This window comes from Peromyscus eremicus, chromosome 7 (assembly GCF_949786415.1).
Source record: "Peromyscus eremicus chromosome 7, PerEre_H2_v1, whole genome shotgun sequence".
In the NCBI taxonomy this organism is placed as follows: Eukaryota; Metazoa; Chordata; class Mammalia; order Rodentia; family Cricetidae; genus Peromyscus; species Peromyscus eremicus.
Window position 1 is genome coordinate 86,948,551 of NC_081422.1, and position 21,051 is coordinate 86,969,601.

A 21,051-nucleotide genomic window follows, 5' to 3' on the forward strand; every position below is an offset into this window, starting at 1 on the left:
TGAAGGACATACCTATTCAAACCACCAGCAATGGCTACCACAGTAACAGGCATGGTACTGTCAAGGAATGAATGATCCGAGTAGATAGAAAACAGGTTTATTTAGCCTATTGTAAGGGGCAGCAGACTAGACAATAAGAATACCACCTGTAGCATGAGGCACTTGGGAGGTTAGCATGAGTTGTGTTGTGTGTGTAATAAGTAGTCATGAAATCTTTACCATGAAAATAAGGGCTGTCCTAAGTGGCCAGTGTGGGCTATGTGAAGAAACCTAGCTTACAGCACTCTGTAAGTAGCAGTATGGCTCAAGGCAAACTTTTCTCTTTGGGATTTCTTGAATAAGCTTGAGGAAACTCCCTAATGGAAACTGCAATAATAAATAATGCTGGTTCATGGAAAAGTTGAGACCAATTGCCTCTTAAAATGATTCTTTTAAGGGAAGTATTATAACCACAGGGCCATGACCACACCTTGAGATGGGAGAAGACATAGCTTAAAATGAAAGATAAGAAAAGATAACACTCACAAACATCATGGCAGGGAAACAGAGAGAGTCTTCCAAGAAAATCACAAACAAAAAGAAGGTCTGGCTTTTGTTAAGTTTTATTGGGTAATGGGCAATTCCACCCTACATTAATTTAGTTTGACACAGTGACTCCTGTTATGCATGGAGCCAATACTAGATGGGACCCTAAGTTTCCCTTCCAGCTACAACAGAAAAACACTCAGTTTGATACAGCGTTTTCAGGGTAACAGATTTTAGAAGGGCATGGCCTTCTTGTGTGTGGGTGGATCATTGGATTCCCTTTGAGTTCTTAGTCTCACTAATAAAAGAATTTAAAAACAGACTTACAAGCATTCTAGATGACTATTTTATTAAACATTTATAGAAAAACAAGAGTACATGAAGGCTAAGAACCCCAGCAACCACAAAGCACAGAGGGAGGGGGTGTAGAGAAAAAGGCATGCTTTTTCAGCTCGGCATGGAGGTCAGAGAAATGGTTAGAAAGGCCAAAGGGTGAGAGAAAACAGGCTTAGGAATGGTGAAGCACAGGTCTGAGAGAGGGCACCCGATTCTAGCCTCTTGTGTTCCAGGGCAAAGGATTGCATCAAGGACACATGGTAAGGAACAGGAACAGCACACTGAACCACAAAAGACTCCAGATAGCCAAAATAATCCTAGTAAAAAGAACAATGCTCGAGGGATTACTCTTCCAGACCTCCAGATATATTACAGAGGCATAGTAACAAAAACAATATGGTACTGACATAAAAGAACATACCTGCAGATCAACGGAACAAAACAGGAGATAGAAATGGGAGTACATCTAATTAAATCCATCTAACATTTGTCAAAGATGTCAAAACCACACACTGGAGCAAAGACAACATCTCCAACAAATGGTGCTGGGAAAACTGGATGTCTACATGTAGAAGAATAAAACCAGAGCCAGATCTATCACCCTGCACAAAAATCTGACTCCAAACGGAATCAAAGACCTAAATGTGAAACCTGAAACACTGAACCTGCTAGAAGAAAACATGGGGAGTACCCTACAAGTCATAGATGTAGGAAGAGAGTTTTGAATAGGGTGCACTTTGCCAGGAATTGAGGCCCACAATTGATAAGCAAGACCTCTAAAACTAAAAAGCTTCTGAACAGCTAAAGAAACAACCAATGCAGACTTTGGCCATTCTGCCTGGGGTAAGATGAAATACTAAAGAAGTTTTCATTAGCATTTCCCTGATGGCCAAAGATGTTGAACATTTAAAAAATTATCCCTAAGCCATTTGTATTTCATCTTTTGAGAAGTCTCTGTTTAAATCCATGTCTCATTTTTAAATTGGCTTGGTATTTCCTTGATGTGTAGTTTTTTGAGTTACGTATATATTTTAGAAACAAATCTTACATCAGATATATAATTGGTGAATTTTTTTCTCATTCTGCATGCTGCCTCTTCATTATGATGATTTTTTTCATATTAAAAATTTTTAGTTTCATGAAGTTCCATTTATTAGTTGTTGGTCTTAATGTTTGCACTATTAAGGTCCTGTTCAGAAAGTCCTTTCCCATGCCCACAAGTTCAAGTGTATTTCCTACTTTCTTCCCTATCAGATTTGGGGTATTGAGTTTTATTTGAAAGTCCTTGATTCATTTTAGCATTACTTTGTGCAAGGTGAGAGAAAAGGATGTAATTTCATTCTTTTACATGTGGCTATCCAATTTGAATAGTACCATTTGTTGAAGATGCTGTCTTTTCTTCAATGTGTATTTTTGGATCCTTTGTCAAAATTTGGGTAGCTGTAGGTTTGTGGACTTATTTCTTGGTATTTTATCCTACTCTGTTGATCAATATATTTGTTTATGATGCCTGTGTCATTTTATTTATACCCTGTAGCGTAACTTAAAATTAGAAATAGTTATACCTCCAGCCATTTTTTTATTGTTAGGATTATTTTGTCTGTCCTGTATTTTTTGTTTTCAAATGAAATTTAAGATTTATTTCAATTTTTATGAAGATCTGTATTGGAATTTTGATAAGAATTACCTTGGCTCTGTAAATTGCTTTTGGTATGATGGATATTTTCACAACATTTATACTATTAGTTTAGGAGCGTGAGAGGATTTTCCATTCTCTGGTGCTTTCTTTAATTTCTTAAATATTTTCAAGTTTCTATTATATGCATTTCACTCCCTTACTTAGAAATATCCCAAGATATTTTAACTTTTTAAATGAGACTTTCTCTGATTTTTTTTTCTTGGTATTAGGATCATTTGTATACAAGAGAGCTACTAATTTCTGTGTGTTCATTTTGTATCCAGTTACATTGCTGAATGCATTTATCAGATGTAGGAATTTTCTGGCAGAGTACTTAGTCTTTTATGTATAGAATCCTATCATCTGCAAATAAGGATGATTTTTGATGATTCCTCTTTTCTTATTTTCTTGTATTTACTTCATTTGTCTTACTGTTCTAGCTAAGGCTTCCAACACTAGTTTGAACAAAAATGATCAAATGGCCAGGCGGTGGTGGCGCACGCCTTTAATCCCAGCACTCGGGAGGCAGAGCCAGGCGGATCTCTGTGAGTTCGAGGCCAGCCTGGGCTACCAAGTGAGTTCCAGGAAAGGCACAAAGCTACACAGAGAAACCCTGTCTTGAAAAAAACAAAAAAACAAAAAAACAAAAAAAAAATGATCAAATGAACAAACTGAACAAAAACAAGACAAGGCATCCTTGTTTTGACCCTCATTTAATAGAGATCTTTGAATTTTTAAAACCTTATTTAACATGATGTTGATTGTGTGTTTGTTGTACACTGCCTTTATTATGAGGAGATATCACTTGTATCCTTAGATTCTCTACTACTTTTTATCATAAAGGGCTGTTGACTTTTGTCAAAAGCCTTTTCTAAAGCTAATGAAGTGATCATGTGATTTCTGCCTTTGAGTCTGTTTATATGATGGTGGATTACAGTAACTAATTTATGTATATTGAATTATTCCTACATTTTTGGGATGAAGCCAACTTGCTTATGGTGGACAATCTTTTTGATGTGCTTTTGAATTTCATTTGTAAGTATTTTATTGAGAATTTTTATATATATGTTCATTAAAGGTATTGCAACATGATTTTCTTTTTTTTTTTTTTAAATCCTTGTCTGATTTTGGTATCAGGGTAATCGACGCATCATAAAAAGAGTTGGAAAGTACTCCTTTTTCTATTTTATGGAATAATTTGAAGAGTGCTGGTAGTAGTTTTTTGAAGGTCTGGTCAAATTCTGTCCTGAACTAATCTAGCTATGGGCATTTTTCAGTTGGGAGATTTTTAATTACTGCCTATATCTCATTGGTTACTATGGGCCTATTTAAATTATTTACTTTATCTTAGTTCAACTTTGCTAGGTCATACGTATTGAGAAATTCACCCGTTTGTCTTATGCTTTCTAGTTTAGTGTAGTACAGATTTTTAAAGTTTGTCTGTATGATTCACTGAATTTTCTCAGAATCTTTGTAATGTTTCTTTTTTCATCTGTAATTTTATTAATTTGTGTCTTCTTTCTCTTTCTTTTAGTTAATTTGGCTAAATGTTTGCCAATTTTAAGTCTTTGAAAAGAACCAACTCTTGGTTTCATAGATTTTTTTTTGTTTGGATTTCATTAAATTCAGCCTTGGCTTTTATTATTTCTTCCCATCTAATCTTTTTTCGTGTTGTTTGTTCTTGTTTTTCCAATACTTTTGGGTGGATCATTAAACTATTAATGTAAGATTTCTCCAGTTTTTTTATTTTTTTAATGTAGGTATATTATACTATAAACTTTACTGTTAGGATTTCCTTCATTCTGTCCCATAAGATTTTGGTATGTTATGTTTTCACTTTTATTTAATTCTGGACATTTTTAGTTTTTCTTTTCAATTTCTTTCTTCACTCAATTTTGATTCAGTAGGGTGTGGTTTAGCATCCATGATTGTACTTCCTGTTGTTGTTGACATCTGGTTTATACCTGTGTGGCTACATGATGTGCAGGTTGTTATTTCAGTATTTCTAAGTTTGTTGATTCTTGTTTTGTATCTTAATATGTGGCTGGCTTTAGAAAACATTCCATGGGCTATTGAGGAGGAACTATACTCTTTAGTGCTTGGGTGGAATGTTCAGTAGGTGTCTGTGAGATCCATTTTGATTTATGATGTCATTCAGCCTCTAGGTTTTTCTATTTATTTATTTTTTTGGTCTATTGATAAAAGTAGATAGAGTATTGAAGTCACACACTATCACTGTGTTAGGGTCAATCCATGATTTTAAATATGTTATTGTTTCTTTTACAAAACTGGTGTCCCTGTGTTGGGCACATAAATGTTTAGAATTGTAATATCCTTTCAGTGGATTTTCCTTTAATGATTATGAAATGTCCTTCCCTCTCTCTTCTGATCAGTTTTGGCTTGAAGTTATTTTGTCAGATACTAGAATAGCTACTCTGCTGTTTCTTGGTTACATTTGCTTGAAAACTTTTTTCCATCCTTTTAGCCTAAGGTATGTCTATCCTACATGGTAACGTGTGTTCCTCAGAGGCAGCAAAAAGATGGATTCTGTTTCCTAATCCAGTCATTTAATCTGCATCTGTTTTTGCTGGGGAACCAAGACTTAATATTAAAGTTATTATTGAACAATATTAATTCTGGTTATTTTCTTGTAACATTTTGTTTGCTCTTAGACCTCTTTTGGTTAACTTTTCTGGGATTATATATTCCTTTTGCCCTCTTGGGTATATTCAGTCTTCTCTTCAGCATGAAGTACCCCCTATAATATCCTTTACAGAGCTGGGTTTATGAGCATAAATTCCTTAAATCTGCTTTTTTTTTTTTTTTTTTTTTTTTTTTTTTTTTTTTTTTTTTTTTTTGGTTTTTTGAGACAGGGTTTCTCTGTGTAGCTTTTGGAACCTGTCCTGGAACTCACTTTGTAGACTGGCCTCGAACTCACAGAGATCCACTTGCTTCTGCCTCCCGAGTGCTGGGATTAAGGGCATGTACCACCACCACCATCCAGCCCTTAAATCTGTTTTTAGGAGAAAGAAAAAAGTTTTTCTTTCTCCTAAAATTGTGCCTGAGAGTTTTTTTTTGGGTATAGTAGTTTGGGCTGGCATCTGTGGCCATTTAGAACTTACAGAACATCAGCCTGGACCCTCTGGTTTTCAAGAACTAGCTTTCTGTCTATCTGGTGTTCTGTATGCCTCTAATACCTTAATAGGCATCTCTTTTTTCATATTTTGGTAATTTTCTTCTATGATTTTGTTGAAAATATTTTCTGACTTTTTTTACCAGTTTCTTCTTTTTCTTGTATACCTATTATTCATAAGTTTGTTCTTTTTTATAGTGTCCCAGATTTTCTGCATGTTCTATTCCTGTTTGTTTTTTTTAACATTTATTTTTCTTTGATCATTTTCTCTACCTTGTCTTGAAGACTTTATGTTATTGCTTATTGATCCAACCTATTGTTGAGACTTTCTGGGGCTTAAAGAGTCCCTCTTTTCCAATATGCGGGTACTCAGTCACATACTTGTCTATAACTTTTCAGCCTTAGGATGAACTGAACCTACTTAGACAAACAGGCTCTAGCTGCCAGCTAGGGAAGACAGGGGCCAGTGCTTGTTTGATTCTCTTGGAAGCTCCAATGAACCGAATACTGAAAATGGTTGATAACAATTTCTTTTTCTTTCTTTCTTTCTTTCTTTTTTTTTCTTTCTTTTTTTTTTTTTTTTTTTTTGGTTTTTTCGAGACAGGGTTTCTCTGTGTAGCTTTGCGCCTTTCCTGGAACTCGCTTTGTAGACCAGGCTGGCCTCGAACTCACAGAGATCTGCCTGCCTCTGCCTCCCGAGTGGTGGGATTAAAATCATGTGCCACCACCCCCTTGCCAATTTATTTCTTATAGGCCAAGGAACTCTCAAAGTGCTGGACCTCGTATCCCCTGACCCTTTACAGGACTTTCACATATCACCTGCCTCTCAAAGGTTTCAATAGCATGTGATTTTCTGGAGCATGCACTGTTCCTCAGAAACCCAGGGAAGAAAGGACTCCTAGTCTTCATTACATGGCTTCTTTTATATGTTAATCTTGATGTTTCATTCAGTTCCTATTCTCCAGCCACAACCTGATATCTGAGTGGAAAGGTGAGGAGGGGAGGAGAAGGGAGGGGAAGGGAAAGGGAGGGGAGGGGACAGGAAAGAGGAGCCTGGCAGTTTGTGATCTGACAGGGACTGTTCCCGTTTTTCTCATCGAAACCAGGCTGTATCCTGCCCTAAGTCACTCTACACTGTGTAAACCATGGCTTTTCAGACTGTGTCTTTCCCTGGTAGACTCCATTTTTTTCTTTTTTTAATTAATTTTTATGCATTTTATTTAACTTTTTTCCATTTATTTTATATACCGACTACAGTTTCCCCTCCCTCCTCTCCTCCTGTTCCCCCCATCCCCAGCTGCCTCCCATCTACTCCCTCCCCACCCACTCCTCCTCCATTTCCATTCAGAAAGGGGCAGACCTTCCATGGGCTTGAACAAAGCATGGCTCATCAAACTGAGGCAGGACTAAGCTCCTCTCCCTGTATAAAGGCTGGACAAGGTAATCCAGCACGGAGAACAGGTTCTCCAAAGCCAGCTAAGTGCCAGGGACAGGTCCTGATCTCACTGCTAGGAGCCCCACAAACAGACCAAGCTACACAACTGTCACACACATGCAGAGGGCCTAGGTTGGTCCCATGCAGGCTCCCTAACTGTTGGTTCAGAGTCCATGAGCTCCCAAGAGCTCAGGACAGCTGTCTCTGTGGGTTCCTCCGTCATGACCTTGACCCCTCTGGCTTGTACAGTTCCTCTTCCCTTTCTTCAGCAGGACTCTGGGAGCTAGGCCCAGTGCTTGGCTGTGGATCTCTGTATCTGCTTCCATCAGTTACTGGATAAAGGCTCTGTGACGACAATTATGGTAGTTACAAATCTGATTACAGTAGATGGCCAGTTCAGGCACCCTCTCCACTAGGGGTCTTAGCTAGGGTCATCCTTGTGGATTCCTGGGAGTTTCCCTGGCACCAGGTTTCTCCCTAACCCCGAAATGCACCCCCCTCATCAAGACAGGTAGACTCCATTTTGCAAGCAGATTCCATTTTGAGGAGGGAGGCTAACAGTGCGTTTGGTAGACATACAAACAACCCATCTGTGTGGCACTATCCAACAAGCACAGAGTGACAGTTAACTCATGCAGAAAAGCAGAGAGTTACCTGATAAATTTATCAAAGAAAATTGGGACTACTGGAGCATAAAGGAATATTAAAATCATACCAGGAAAACTAGGCTCAAGAACTTACCGAGTATCAGGCTGGGGAATTGTTAATCTTGGACCCTTCACTTGGACCCCATAAAGAAGAGGACACCTGACACCGCCTTGGTGCGAGCCCCACAGCCCTATCATCCGATCACCCAGTGTGTACATCAAAGGATAAACAGGCAGAGGGCTCCCAACTGTGCCAGGGACTTCAAACAGGCTCTGTGGGTATCTTAAACTGCCATCACTCACCCTTCGTCTGTCTATTTGGACCTGTCACCCAACTGTGCACCCATTCTTTCATCTGGATCTGGTCCTGCCCTTCACCTCTCTAGCTACCACAGTCCCACACCTCACTCCTGCAGCTCAACTCTGACCTGACAGTCTGTCTCCATGGCAGCGACAGTAAGAGCAGCAGCACTTCCATCAGATTTCCATCCGGGCTCCCCGTATTCTTTCTGCAGAGACTTTCATGCCTCTCAGTGAGTTTCCCAGCTTCTGACTCAGGATTCTTTGAAACTCCTTAAACTCTGCTACAACCTCTTTAACCCTTTTGGCTATTCTGCAACTGACACAGAGCTATTCTACTTATGGTGTGATACGTGATGTGTGGTCTGACTGAGAGCTATTGCTAGTTATTAAGACTGAAAAGAAGGCACTTGTATTTACTTTGGCTAGTGTCTTAGTTTCCATTGCTCTGATGAAACGCCATGACCGGAAGCAACTTGTGGAGGAAAGGGTTTATTCCACAAAACAGGCAAGTCCATCACCAAAAGAAGTCAGGGCAGGAACTTGAGGCAGGAACTGAAGCTGACAGAGAAGTAGTGCTGCTTACTGGCCTACTCTTCGTGGCTTGCTCAGCCTGCTTTCTTTTAGCATCCAGGACCACTATCTCAAGGGTGACACCACTCCCAATGGGCTGGGCTCTTCTACGTCAATCTCTAATTAAGAAAATGCATTACAGATTTGTCTACATGCTAATCCTATGGAGACATTTTCCTCAGTTGAGAATTCCTCTTTACAAATGACTGTAGCTTGTGCCAAGTGGATCTAAAACTAGCCAGCCCCATTGGCTTTCAGGAAAACGGGCCTACTTGCTATACCCTGTGTATTATTTTTTGTTCAGTAAATCCCGACATTGCTGAAGGGCTCACACATGCTTGTCTATGTTTCCAACATAGTGTGTTCATGTGATGGTCTTTTATTCCAGGCCTTCTCTTCCACAGTCATGCGTACTTACTTGGTGTAATGAAAAGAGTCCTAATACTTTACTGGATACATGAAACTGAGGCAGGCCCCGGGTCATTGAATTAGCTCAGTGACTTAAAGCCCTTTGACCAGAGTGCCACCTCAGAACTCACAGTATAAAGAGATAACTCACGCCTACAAAGTTGTTCTTTGACAACCACCCACATCTCTTGTAGCATATCCCCCCCCACTAAAAAATAAAATGTAAATTAAACCTTAGGCCCCTTTTTCGAAGAGCTCCATGGCAGCGGCTAAGAGATGTCTTCTTAACAAGGATTCTTACTGATTATGACCCGGCTTCCTTTCCAATCAAGACTAAGCCACTACTCCCATTCTCCCCTCAAATCTACAGCATCTGTGTGAGATTTGAGCCTTCTTAGCTTCAGGACAGTGTGCCCCTGGGGCCTACTGAATTAAGGAGATGAGAACATTGAAAAACAAGAGAGCCAGAAAGAAATCACTAGAAACTACCGTTGAACAAGAAAACGAGACAGTACCCATGGCTAGTCACACTTGGCGGAGCTTTGGCGTTATCTGTCTCAACGGATCTGCTGCAGCACTGGACTTCAGTGAAACATAGTCGGATGGTAAAGGCAGACACCACAAATGTCTGCTGCTGGGCTTGTGGGGTGACTCACAGCACAGACAGCTCTGTCCCAATCATTCAGACTAGTCAGAGAACATCTGCTAGAGTCATCTTCTCAGAATACCATGCACGATTTGGCTCTCCTTCTGGCCCTGGCCTACTTTTGTTATTTTAACTTGGCTGACTTGGTTTTATGTCTGACATCATTTTCCAATGTACATGGATTTCACAACTCAAATCTACCTAGGGACAATTGATCCCATATAAGATGACTAAAGCATGTAATTAAGATTTAAAAATGATATTTAATCTAAAAGTGTTGGATGGGAACCAAGATTTCTTATAGAAAACTATCTGCTTATTTATCCCTAATAACACATAAGAAGTGAGAGTAAATTTAAAAAAAAAAAAATCACAATACAAATCAATCAATGCTCCCTGTTATAAGTAGCTAGCTTTGTTTGCTGAGGATTTGATAATTTAATTTTCTCTTATTGGCTGAAAAGACATTCAACCTTACAAATATATATATACCACCTGGGACACCATCTTTGCTTAGATTACAGCTTGAAACGCAGGAAAATGGCTGGGCCCCTGGAGCACGCTGCAAACCTCTCATGCTTGCAGGGCAGTGTCTGCTTTGTGGTAACTTAACCATCCTTAAGTGGGGAAGGCTGCACTCTGATGTGCTCAGAAAACGCCCGGTTTAGATGGAGTCACAAAGGAATGCTCTGCTGATTTCTCTCTTTCTCCACCATATGGCTTCCACTCCCTTCTGAGGTTTAGATCTTAAACTTGTATCCCGACCACTCAAACACCACTCTCCTTTCCCGAAACTTCTCCTTTGCAGATCCGTTTTGTTTGTCTGACTTTATCCGTTTCCTCCCGCTCCAGAAGGCCTGCTCTCTTCCTTCCTTCCTTCCTTCCTTCCTTCCTTTCTTTCTTTCTTTCTTTCCTTTTCTTTTCTTTTCTTTCCTTTCTTTCTTTTCTCCTCTCTCTCTCTCTCTCTCTCTCTCTCTCTCTGTCTCTCTCTTTCTTTCATGTCTTGGCTCTCTGGTTATTTTCTTTCCAGTTTGTTTCTTATAATGGTCCTCTCTCTGTTATGTTCCACTCCAGTTATGAAGTATGTTCCCAGAGCATTACCTCTCATTCACTCGACAAATATTCACTGAGTAAATATTCCTTGACATTTTTTCTCCTACACCCACATACAGACCATCAAATTTGTTGGCTGTACAATAAAACTTATTGAGAAATTGACTTTGATTTGTTAGTACCAATGTGGTTAAAGCCACCATGGTCTCTTTGCTGGGCTTCAGTCTTTAAATCGGTCTCTAGTGTTGCTTTTTGCCATCCCCTGCCCCTTGGTTCTTCATCCAACATCTGGAATCTCTTTCTTTCTTAACCCATCTCACAGCACACTTCTGCTCTGCTTAAAACGTCCACAGGACTTTTCTCTTCACTCAGATCAAAGGAGGAAGCCATGGAGGCTCCCTATATGCTCAGCTGTTTGCCTCTTTCTTGTTATCAGTTCTCAGGTTTTATCTTACTTTTTTTTAAATCTTACTATTCTTACACAGTATGGAAACCCAGCTTCTCTTTGTCCCCTAACTTCAGGATCTCTGAGCTTCTGTTTATGGTGCCAGGATCACCTTGCTCACACTACACAACTCAAGTATGTTCTCTGTATTGCTGTCCCAGAACCCTTTATTTAAATTTACAGCAAATTTCTTCTTTCGTGTTTTTGCTATTCCTGATTTCTCTGTATCACTTGTTGCATTTATACACTTAGTATCTTTTCTTCACTTGAGAATAAAACTCCAAAAAGTTTTCACTGACATTAGAAAAAAGTCTAGTGAAAAAACTACAAAGGAAATAGGCTTGGCCAACTACTTGGCATGAACATGAACTCTGAATATTCTGCCCTATCCAAGTTGTAGTAGGACAAGATATAGGAGTCTGTAAGAAGGTGGTTCTTGAGCTGGTTAGTTCAATGAAGGAGTGGGCTGTTTTACGTTATCTTTACACAGAAAGGTAGGGTATGTGAACCAAGGAATGTAGGCCTACTCCTGCTTTTTCCTCTGATCTCACCATTTCTTAGCATGTCAATCTGGCTTCTTACAGTCCAGAGTTACACCATCATTGGTGGGTTGCTGTATCTCTGAGCACAGCTGGCTAGGAATATGTGGAAAGCAAGACGTGTTTCATGGCCCTTCAGTCAATGATTGACGGATGTGAGAATAAAGATAGCCCAGGTATCTTCACCCTGGCTAGGTTATCTATGGGGGTAAATTAGTGCCTGTGGACAAAGGGCCACACCCACTGTGGTAGACTATAGAAGGAATCAACTCCTATTGTCTTTTCTGGAATTTCCTCAACCTCACCTAGTCAGTTTCTTCTGACCACCACACAAAACACTCTTCCTTGTAACCTTGGGTCAAGGTCGGCCTATGGAGGAACCCAAATGATGTCAATGATTGCAATACAAACGTTGCAGGGTAAAAATAAAACTTCCTGCTCTGGTAGACCAAGCAAGCCAAGTCAATCAAGTGTAGGATATAGAATGAGGTGGTTTAATATTTTAGTAGAATAATCTGAATCATAGATTAATGGGTTAGGACTGTTTTCAGATCTTCTGTGAAATCTTTGCATTTAGGGATGAAAAAATTAACGAGTATGATGGATCTAGCCATAATATAGAGTGCCACAGTTTGAGACAGGAAGCAGCCACAGGAAAGTTGGCCAATGAGAATACAGTTTCAGCTGTGGCATTAGGGGTGTGTTACTTAAGCAGGAAAGAAAGAATGGAAGGAGAAAATGAAAAGGAAAAAAGTAACAGTTCTCTGGGTTGGTAGTATTGAGAGCAGATTTTTTTTTTTTCAATCTGAAGCCATGTGAGGTAGAACATCATTAGCAAAGACAAAGAAATTGGGTGTGAGATCTGTATTTAATGAGCTAAAGATTCTAAATGTTTGTCATAGGAACAGTGAGGTAGACATCTCCAGCAGAAGGCAGGGCTGGCAACCTGAGATGGCAGGAAGGCTTTGGTTTCATAATGGGACACTTTCAGGCTGTGATTGAAGCGTCTGGCTATTTTGAAAATCTCAGAGACACTTGCTTTATAGAAGCTTTTAAGTTCTGACGTTGAGACTCAACAGAGGAGGAGAATGTCATAGTAACCAATAATTATTGGTGGACTCTACAGTTAAGCATACATGGAAATTCCAGTACTAGGCAGGCAAATTGAGGACTTCAGAGGTTCGGGAAGCAGAAAGTCAAGTTCATGGAACTTGGCAGTGATACGGATGGAATTCTGGAAACGTATTTACCCTAAAGACTAGCCATTTTTCTGAGGACTGGTTCTTCTTGGCTCTTCCAGGATTCATGACGCTGCACCTGCCACTCATACTGTAAAAGGATCCATCCCTCAGCTGTTCCTTCTTCAGACAATCTAAGCCTCAGTTCATTCTTCCTTATTCTTCTCCAGTCACACTTTCCATCTCTTTGACTATGTCTACTCATCTCTGAACGTTCCCCAATTTTCCTTTACTAAAAAAAGGGGGCGTGGGGAGGGAGGGAGACAGTTCAAAACCTTCAACACACTGTAATAACTGGCTTAGTTTTAGTCTCAGGATTTTCTTTTTCTCTAAATGTCACACTCAAAATATTTACAAACTTTCCTACCTGTTTTAATATGCTAGCTACTACTATTCCTCTTGATTTTATGCTAATTTTACAATTGAGTAATTTTTGACTTCAAAACTTTTGAGGTAGAATGAGTATTTCCTTCCTCTTATTTCAGGGAGATTTAAGTAGAAGATTCTTGAATGCAGTCCATTTGATTCTTTCTTCTTTAAGTAAGAAATACCATGGAATGTGTGAGAGAAAGTTGTCAAAACTTTTGCCCCCGCACAACTCAGTTTAAATCCTGGGCTAAAGAATAAGAACACAGGAAAAATGATTTTGCATAGACATACTTATCAAAACCCAAAGTAGTGGAGGCAGCTCCCAGGAGCCCAGGAATGGCTCCCCCACATCCTCAGAAGTAATTTTCCATGTGCCGGACAGGAAGATCATGTTAAGGCACAGTCAGTCTCAAGTTGCACACGCTGGACCAGGAATCGGCCAGATTTACAAGCTTCATTACTGGAAAGAGTCTACGGCTCTCCTGGCCTCAGCAGCCGGAGAAATGTTCATCGCACAATGAAAAGTTTCTGTTTACAGAATAAAACCAAAAGGTTGGCCTTCTCCGACATGGGGATGGCTAAGCTCAGAAGTAACAGTGTCCTGGGATGGAATCCCCATCATCACTGTGGCTGGGAGTGTGACAAGAGCCTACTCAGCCCCGGTGGTCACCCCTCACCTCCGGGAGCGCCCGGTTCAGTAGAGGAGGGCTGGACAGGGCGCGCCGTGGAAGCTTCTGGAACGCGGGGAGAGGGAAGAGGGGCGCACTGCTCGCAAAGGCGCTCCGGGGAGCCCGGGCGTGAGGCGGTGCACGTAGGCGTAGGCGACTGGGGGGGTGGGGGCTCAGCCTCGACCGCCCGGGACGAGGGGTCCAGGAGCAGCGCCCCGCCCCCGGCCCCGCCCGCCCGCCCTCCGGGGCCGCTCTTTAACCGGCGCAGCCCTGGCCGCCGGTTCGCTCGTCCGCTCCGTGCGCTCTGGCTCCGCGTTAGTCCGTTCCGTCCTCTCCGCCCGCTTCGGCGTCCGCGCACTCAGCGCGATCCGCGCAGCCCGCTCACCGCTGCCGCCGCTGCCGCCGCCCCGGGCCCGGGTCCGGCCCAGCGCTCTCCGGGGTCTCCGCGTCTCGCGAGAAGTCGCCGCCGCAGGCCTCGGGCTCCCGGGCGCAGGGGCGAATGGGGGGCGACGGAGCGAGGTCCGGCCGGCTGCTGCCGGTGCTCGCCCTGCTCTCCTGGGGGGCAGGCCTGGGCGTGGCGGAGGAGACGCCCTCGCGCATCCCTGCAGGTGAGCTCCGCACGCCGGCTTCCACGGGCGGGTCTGGCGGGCACTGGGCATCTTTCCTTTCCGCCCCGGGACCTACCCGCGGGGGCTCCATGCTTTCGGATGGACGGTGACGGTCTTTGCAGCGCCCCGGGAAGCACCCGCCATCCTGCCTCTGCCCCTAAACCGCGCTCGGGACCCACTGCGCGCCCACCCACTCCTCCTGGTCCACTTTGGGAAGCAGAGTCAGGCGTCCCCGAGCTCTGGCCCTGGCCGGTGTTCGGAAGCTGAACTAAAACTAGTAGTAGGAGGCAAGATCGTGTGAACAAAACTTTCTGGGTTCAGCCAGAGGAGAGCCCCGCCGCCTATTTGTCTAAACAGGACTTGCTGCGCTTTATCGCGCAGGGGAGTTCTTTCAGCGGTTTCCACTTTGGGGCCCTGGGCTCAACTCCCTGGACCTGAGCCTTGGGTTTAAATGACCTGATGTACCGTTAGTGGGTGGATGCGATAATTTTGCCTTCTTCAGTAGCTAGTTGGATCCTTTTCTGCTGGAATCTAAGCCCACGAGCAAGCATTTCTACCTCGGGATTCCAGTTCAGAGGGTGACATTTGGCACAAGTTCAGCTCGTCTGTGTACCCATCGTTTTGTCTTCCTCTTCGGGCAATTCATGAAACTTAAGCGCTCAACAGCCTCTGGTTCTGTGGAACACTGCTTGCTTTGTTGGCTGCAGAAATGTGTGCCTTTATTCTATCAGTCACAGGGAAATCTGAACCTGTATGATTATTCTGAATTTGAGCTAAATTTAATCACACATCAAAAGCATTTCTTTTAGCATAACACTTGAGAACCACACAAATAAATGCAAATAGAGACATAAAGTGTAAAAAACTTACCTTGAAAATTTTCTTTGTTAAAACACCCAAATAAGATAAATAAAAGTACCCTCGAGGACTTGCTAATTTCAGAGTTTGGCTCCAGAATTCTTTGTGTTTTATGCCACTCGGATGCCACCTCTCACTTTTTACAGAGGATATCCATGCCAGGCTGCTACCTTTAAATTTGTCGTCAAAAATCAACTCCTTCCCTGTGCAAACTTTTAAGTTTCCTGGAATCAGATGTTAAATGTTTTATGGATTGTCACATCAGAGGAAGGGAATTTCAGATACGAATGTTTTCCATATAAAATCCAGGGTTGACATCTGAGACTTGGTGTCTGTGGTAGGTGGGCACAGAGTTCAGTTATGAGCTAAAGGTTGGAAATGTTAGTGTGTACTAATGGAGCCAGCAGAACAGTAACCAGTCTGGTTACATACAAAGGTAGATGGTCTTACATGTTCTGTGATAAGCTAATAAGTGCAGAAGATACGTTGTTTGGTAATTTGCTCAGATTTATCAGCTGTGGTTAATTTTTATCCTTGAGGTAGTACACCTGAAAATTACTACATAAATATGGAAATAATCTTCTAAGGTGTAAGTTGTCTAGATTAGTAGGTCTTCAGGAAGAGTACCAATCACCTCTGACCCCATTATTTGTCAGTGTGTCCCAGCTAGTCAGTAAAAAGTGTATTCAGAGCTGGCGAGATGGCTGGGTTGGTAAAGTACTTGTCCTGGAAGTGTGAGGGTCTGAGTTTGGATCCCCAGGTCCACTTTACGGTTGGGCGTGGCGGCCTGTGCCTGTAATCTCATTGAAGGTGAGATCATAGGCAGATCCGTGGAGCTGACAGGCTGGCCAGCTAGTGTAGCCTGCCTGGTGAAGATACACACTAATGAGAGACCCTGTGTCAAACAAAAAGTGTCTGGTACCTGAGGAATGACTCCCGAGATTGTCTTCATACCTTCACAAGGCACACCCTCCCACACAGAAGGAGTGGACTCTCTCAGCATTTCTTGGCTCTATCAATAGTTTGGGCCATACTCCTTTGCTCCTGGTGGCTGTCCTATGCATTACAATATTACCTGTGTCCTTGACCTCTACCCACTAGTTGCCCGTAGCACTCAGCTCTGGATATGAGAACAAACGAAATCTTCTAAACAGCAAAAGGTCAATCTCTTGAAAGGCAAATGGTCCATGCTGGAGAATCTGTGCAAGATAAATAGGTGTCCCAGAGGCAGCATGGCATAATGGTATCGGGAGGAGAGTTGCTCCTCCTCTGCCCTTCCATTTATTTTTGAGAATTTTTCTGGAACTCCTGGACTCCTGTGATCCTCTCACATCAGCCTCCTGAGTAGCTGGGACTACAGGTCTTACCCCTTGCCTGGCAGGATTTTTTTGGAAAGCAATTTTTTTCTAAGAATTTTCCACTGTTACAGTGAATGTGCTTTTGGAATAGGTTTCCTGCTTTGGGATGTATGCTCAACAGTTGGGAATGTCCTACTTGTTACAGCACCTGAAAGGTCTGCTGCCCTGGGTGCCTTTTGGCTGCCCCTGTATTCCAGACCAAGAGAGCAATGTAGACAAGATCTTTTTTTTTTTTTTTTTTTTTTTTTTTTTTTTTTTTTTTGGTTTTTCGAGACAGGGTTTCTCTGTGTAGCTTTGCGCCTTTCCTGGAACTCACTTGGTAGCCCAGGCTGGCCTCGAACTCACAGAGATCCACCTGGTTCTGCCTCCCGAGTTGTAGAGAAGATCTTAATGAAAAGCATCATTTGTACTCATTTGTCCTTGAAACATTTGTCAGAATTCTCTCTCTTGCAGCTTTCCCAGGCGGAGTGCTTCAGTCCAGTTCGTGTGTCGGTGCTTGTTTCTGTACTCCATGCCTTCTAGATGAGAGGAGGGGAGTGAGTTCCTGCCAAGTCTTTGCAGTCTGGGTGCTAGACCTGGATCCAGACTGGTGTGTGCCTTTAGAGGCACCTTGACTGTTTTATGAACTAAATTGGGCAAAGACCAAGTTTGAAGCAAAATCGAAGGAAATTCAGACATTTCTGTTAAGACTAGTATTTTTCAATGATGCCCATTTATAAGCTCTTTAACTTGCTATGGTGCATTCGAGGAAGACAGAAAAGGCTTGTTCCTATCTGCTGATGCAAACCAGCAATTTACAGGGTGGAGGGAGGAAAGCCAGTCCCTGGAGAGGCTGTGGGAGGGTAGGAGGGAAACTCCTCTGTACTTCCTCTGTCTGTCTGTCTGTCTTCTCTGTAGTTCTCCCAGGCAGTCTAGGACATAGGAAATTCCTCTCCTGGCTGTCTTTAATTTTGTTTTTCTTTCTTTTATAACTTTTTAATATGGTGGGTTTATGCACCTCAAACCTGTTTTGCTTTGTGTTTATGATTTAATGACTTATAGATTACATTCTTCAGAATGCAGGCCTGGCCCCTTTTACCACAAAGAGATTCACCATTTATTTTGTTAAGCTGAAGGTCTCCTTTAAGAGTTATGAAAAGTAGTATGCAGCCAGTGAGGTTAGTAGCTGCTTTTTTTTTTTTTTTTCCAGGCCTTCACCTAACTTGGCGGAGCGTTTTTTCTCCCTCAGGTACCCTTGCTACCAAGACTGAGCACTGTAACCGTGTCCTGTCAGCCAGGACCTTGTTTCCAAGTCACTGTTGGGTCTTCTCCACAGCTCATGTTTTCTCCCGATTTTTCTTATAAAAGGTGATGCAGATGGTGTTCCTCTCGGGTGCTTGTGTGCCGCAGTCCGTTATAGGGCCAGTATTGAGATTTGAGATGGTCCACACCTCCCACAAGGCCACTGGGGAGCAATAAGAGAGAGTGTACCCTTTCTCCAGGCTGTTTCTGTTTCTCCATGCCCTTCCTGCCTTCATTATCGCTCTGTTGGGTACAGGGAAAGAAAATAGCAGCTGGGCTTCAGTGGCTTAGAGAGAGGGATGTTTAACAGGAAAAGCATGCTGTTCGTAGGTTATGTACATACTGGTATATGTGCAAGGCTGAAGGCCAATTTGCCCCTCAGCCAAGGCATAGACTACCAACCATAGGCCAAATCCGTAAGGTGAAACCGGCTATGTGTTTTTGTATGACCTTCCAGCAAACAGACTTCACATTGTCGGATGGATGGAAAAGATCAGAAAGGAAAGTAGTATATCATGGCATGTGCAAACTTTATGAACTAGAGGCTGTATTGACTGCAGTCACATTCATGTGCTGGCACGTTGTCTGTGGTGGTATTAGTGTTCCCAGGCAGAGCTGAGTAGTTCCACCCAGATGGAATTGAGTACGCAGTCTAAAATGTTCACCGTCTTGCCCTGTGCTGGTCCTTGCCGTAGGAGATGACATTCTCATTGAAGCTGTAACACATGTTGATTGCTCCTCTCTTGGAAAGAGCCACATTTGGGACAGTAGCAGCTGGCTCTGGGCATGGCAGAGGCCTGGTTTTCATTTTAGATGTTGCCAGTGATTTCTGCAGTTTTTGAAATACAACACTTGAATCTTAACTAGATATATACTTTGGTGTAAATACTGTTTATGTAGTCAAAGACCAAAAAACTTTACTTTGGCCAGATGGGAAGGAGATGCATTTTTCTTTTCTTTAGGGTTATTTATATTCTAGAAATTTATTCAAGGACCTTGGTGATTCACTTTGGCTTAGTTCTTTGAGTGAAATAATTAGTACATTTGTCATTCAGAATTTTTAGTCTCCTGTAACTGTAACAGTAAATCAGGCTAACAGAGAACGTGGTGTATTTTCAAGTGACTTGAACTGTTTTGTGTGTGTATTTTACTTTTTTTTTCTCTGTGAACACACTATACAGGAGTGATTTCCAAAGCTATTGAGATTGTAGTTAGCCCCAAATAGTTACTCAGAGTAGTAGAGTATGGACAGTGTCACTGTACTGAAAGCTTGGCTTGTTAGGCAATTGCTGACATTGTTGACATTTGGTGGAGCTGTTAAATTATTACCCTGCTAACAGTCACAAGGATACTTGTTATACTTGCAACACTTCATAATTTCAACATGTAACTTCAGATAAGTTACCGTTTATGCAAAAAATGTGGTTTAAACTTAAAAGACAGTAACTTCATGTAAGTTTTAATATTTTTCATTCAGGATAACTTCACTTAGATTGGAGATATGTTATTTTCGTGCAGACAAGTAGATTTCCTTTCTATAACATTATGAATATCCTTATTTTAAAAATTCATTCAAGCCAGAGCAATTATGAACTTACCTGTATGACTCATGACTTGCAACAATTTCCTCAAAATAGCAAGAGTGTTGCATTCCTGTTACCATAGGAGTTTTCTTAGACTTGAAGGAGAGGTGATTATGTGCAGAGGGACCTATGGGGAGTCAGTTTGTTAGTCCTGTATAATACTTCTACACAGCTACCAGAACTTTCCCTTAATGTCTAGTCTGTTGCCCAGCCAGTAAGATGTCTCTATAAGGAGGCCATGGGCAGTCTTTACTCATCATTTCCAGAGCAGCCAACACTGAAATCCTCCCTTTCCCTGCTCTTTTCGATTGCCACTTCTCAAAAAATACCCGCATCTTTGCCAGTTTCTGAGTGACAGGGAGACTCCCCGCAATGCCAGGACAGGGAGAGCTCTTGCCCTGGAGTGGCCTTCCCTTCTGCCTGTGGATTTCTGTTCCTGAAGGGCAGCTGTACAGAAGAGTCTTCGCCAGAGATGAAAACAGACCAACCAACCACCACATTTCAAACTTTTATGAAACCTACAAAACATGATTATCACTATCAACAGTCCCAGCAATGATTTTCAGTTAACATACAGTCATATGTGGGCCCAAGTGTGGGCTTGTGAGGAGGTGTTTCTGTCAAACTAGCGTGTGAGTTTCTTAAGTAGGCCAGACTTAAAATTACATCTCATTTGTTTTATTGATAATTTATTGATTTTAGTATTGCTTAGCTTATTGTTGGATGCATAAGCCATCTATTTATTATGTTAACTTACTTTGGGCTCATTTGCTTTAGGGTTGCCTGTCAAATGTTGCTGAGGACTCCTCCATCTGCTGTTCAGTTTTAAGGTTTCTTCAAAAAGCAGTGTGAAAGAGGCTTTTCATTTGATTTCACTATTATCTTACGTTCCACACAGACAGGTGAAGGTTTTTTTTTTGTTTTGTTTTAAGTAAATGAACTTTCAAATATGTGATTTTTGTGTTTTGAAGAGGAGGAGGGCCTGACTATGTAGCTCAGCGTGGCTTCAAACAAAATCCTCCTGCCTCAGCCTCTGGGGTTGTGGTATGAACCATCACATCCACCTCAGCACAGACAGTTCTTATGCTCTTACCCTCACTGTCCCAGACACTCAGATACACATGAGATATTAAATATGGGCTAGGTCACAAACCCTCTCACACGAGGCCGCTGCCACCCCATTTTCTCATCCCCATTCTGGAACTGCCAGGGAGGGCTGACAGGCAAGTGCTGCTTCTTAGATCCCCACAGATGAAGACTCCACTCCCACTGGTCTCTCCTTCACGGCTCTCCTACAAGCTAATCCCTCTTTACAGATAACTTGGACTGCAGGGGTATTGCAGACAACAAAACTATCTCATGACATCCAA

General features: G+C 42.1%; 1 protein-coding gene across 2 annotated transcripts in view; it reads left to right on the top strand.

The window, feature by feature from the left end:
• Positions 1-14,472: 14,472 nt before the first annotated feature.
• The window catches only part of Plod2 (procollagen-lysine,2-oxoglutarate 5-dioxygenase 2), a 71,764-nt gene continuing 65,185 nt past the window's right edge, over positions 14,473-21,051 (top strand). For both annotated transcript variants that reach the window (XM_059268370.1, XM_059268371.1), the window contains exon 1: positions 14,473-14,601. In XM_059268370.1, coding sequence (XP_059124353.1) covers positions 14,493-14,601 — 109 coding nt within the window. In that variant the 5' untranslated portion in view covers positions 14,473-14,492. The remainder of the gene's footprint in view (positions 14,602-21,051) is intronic.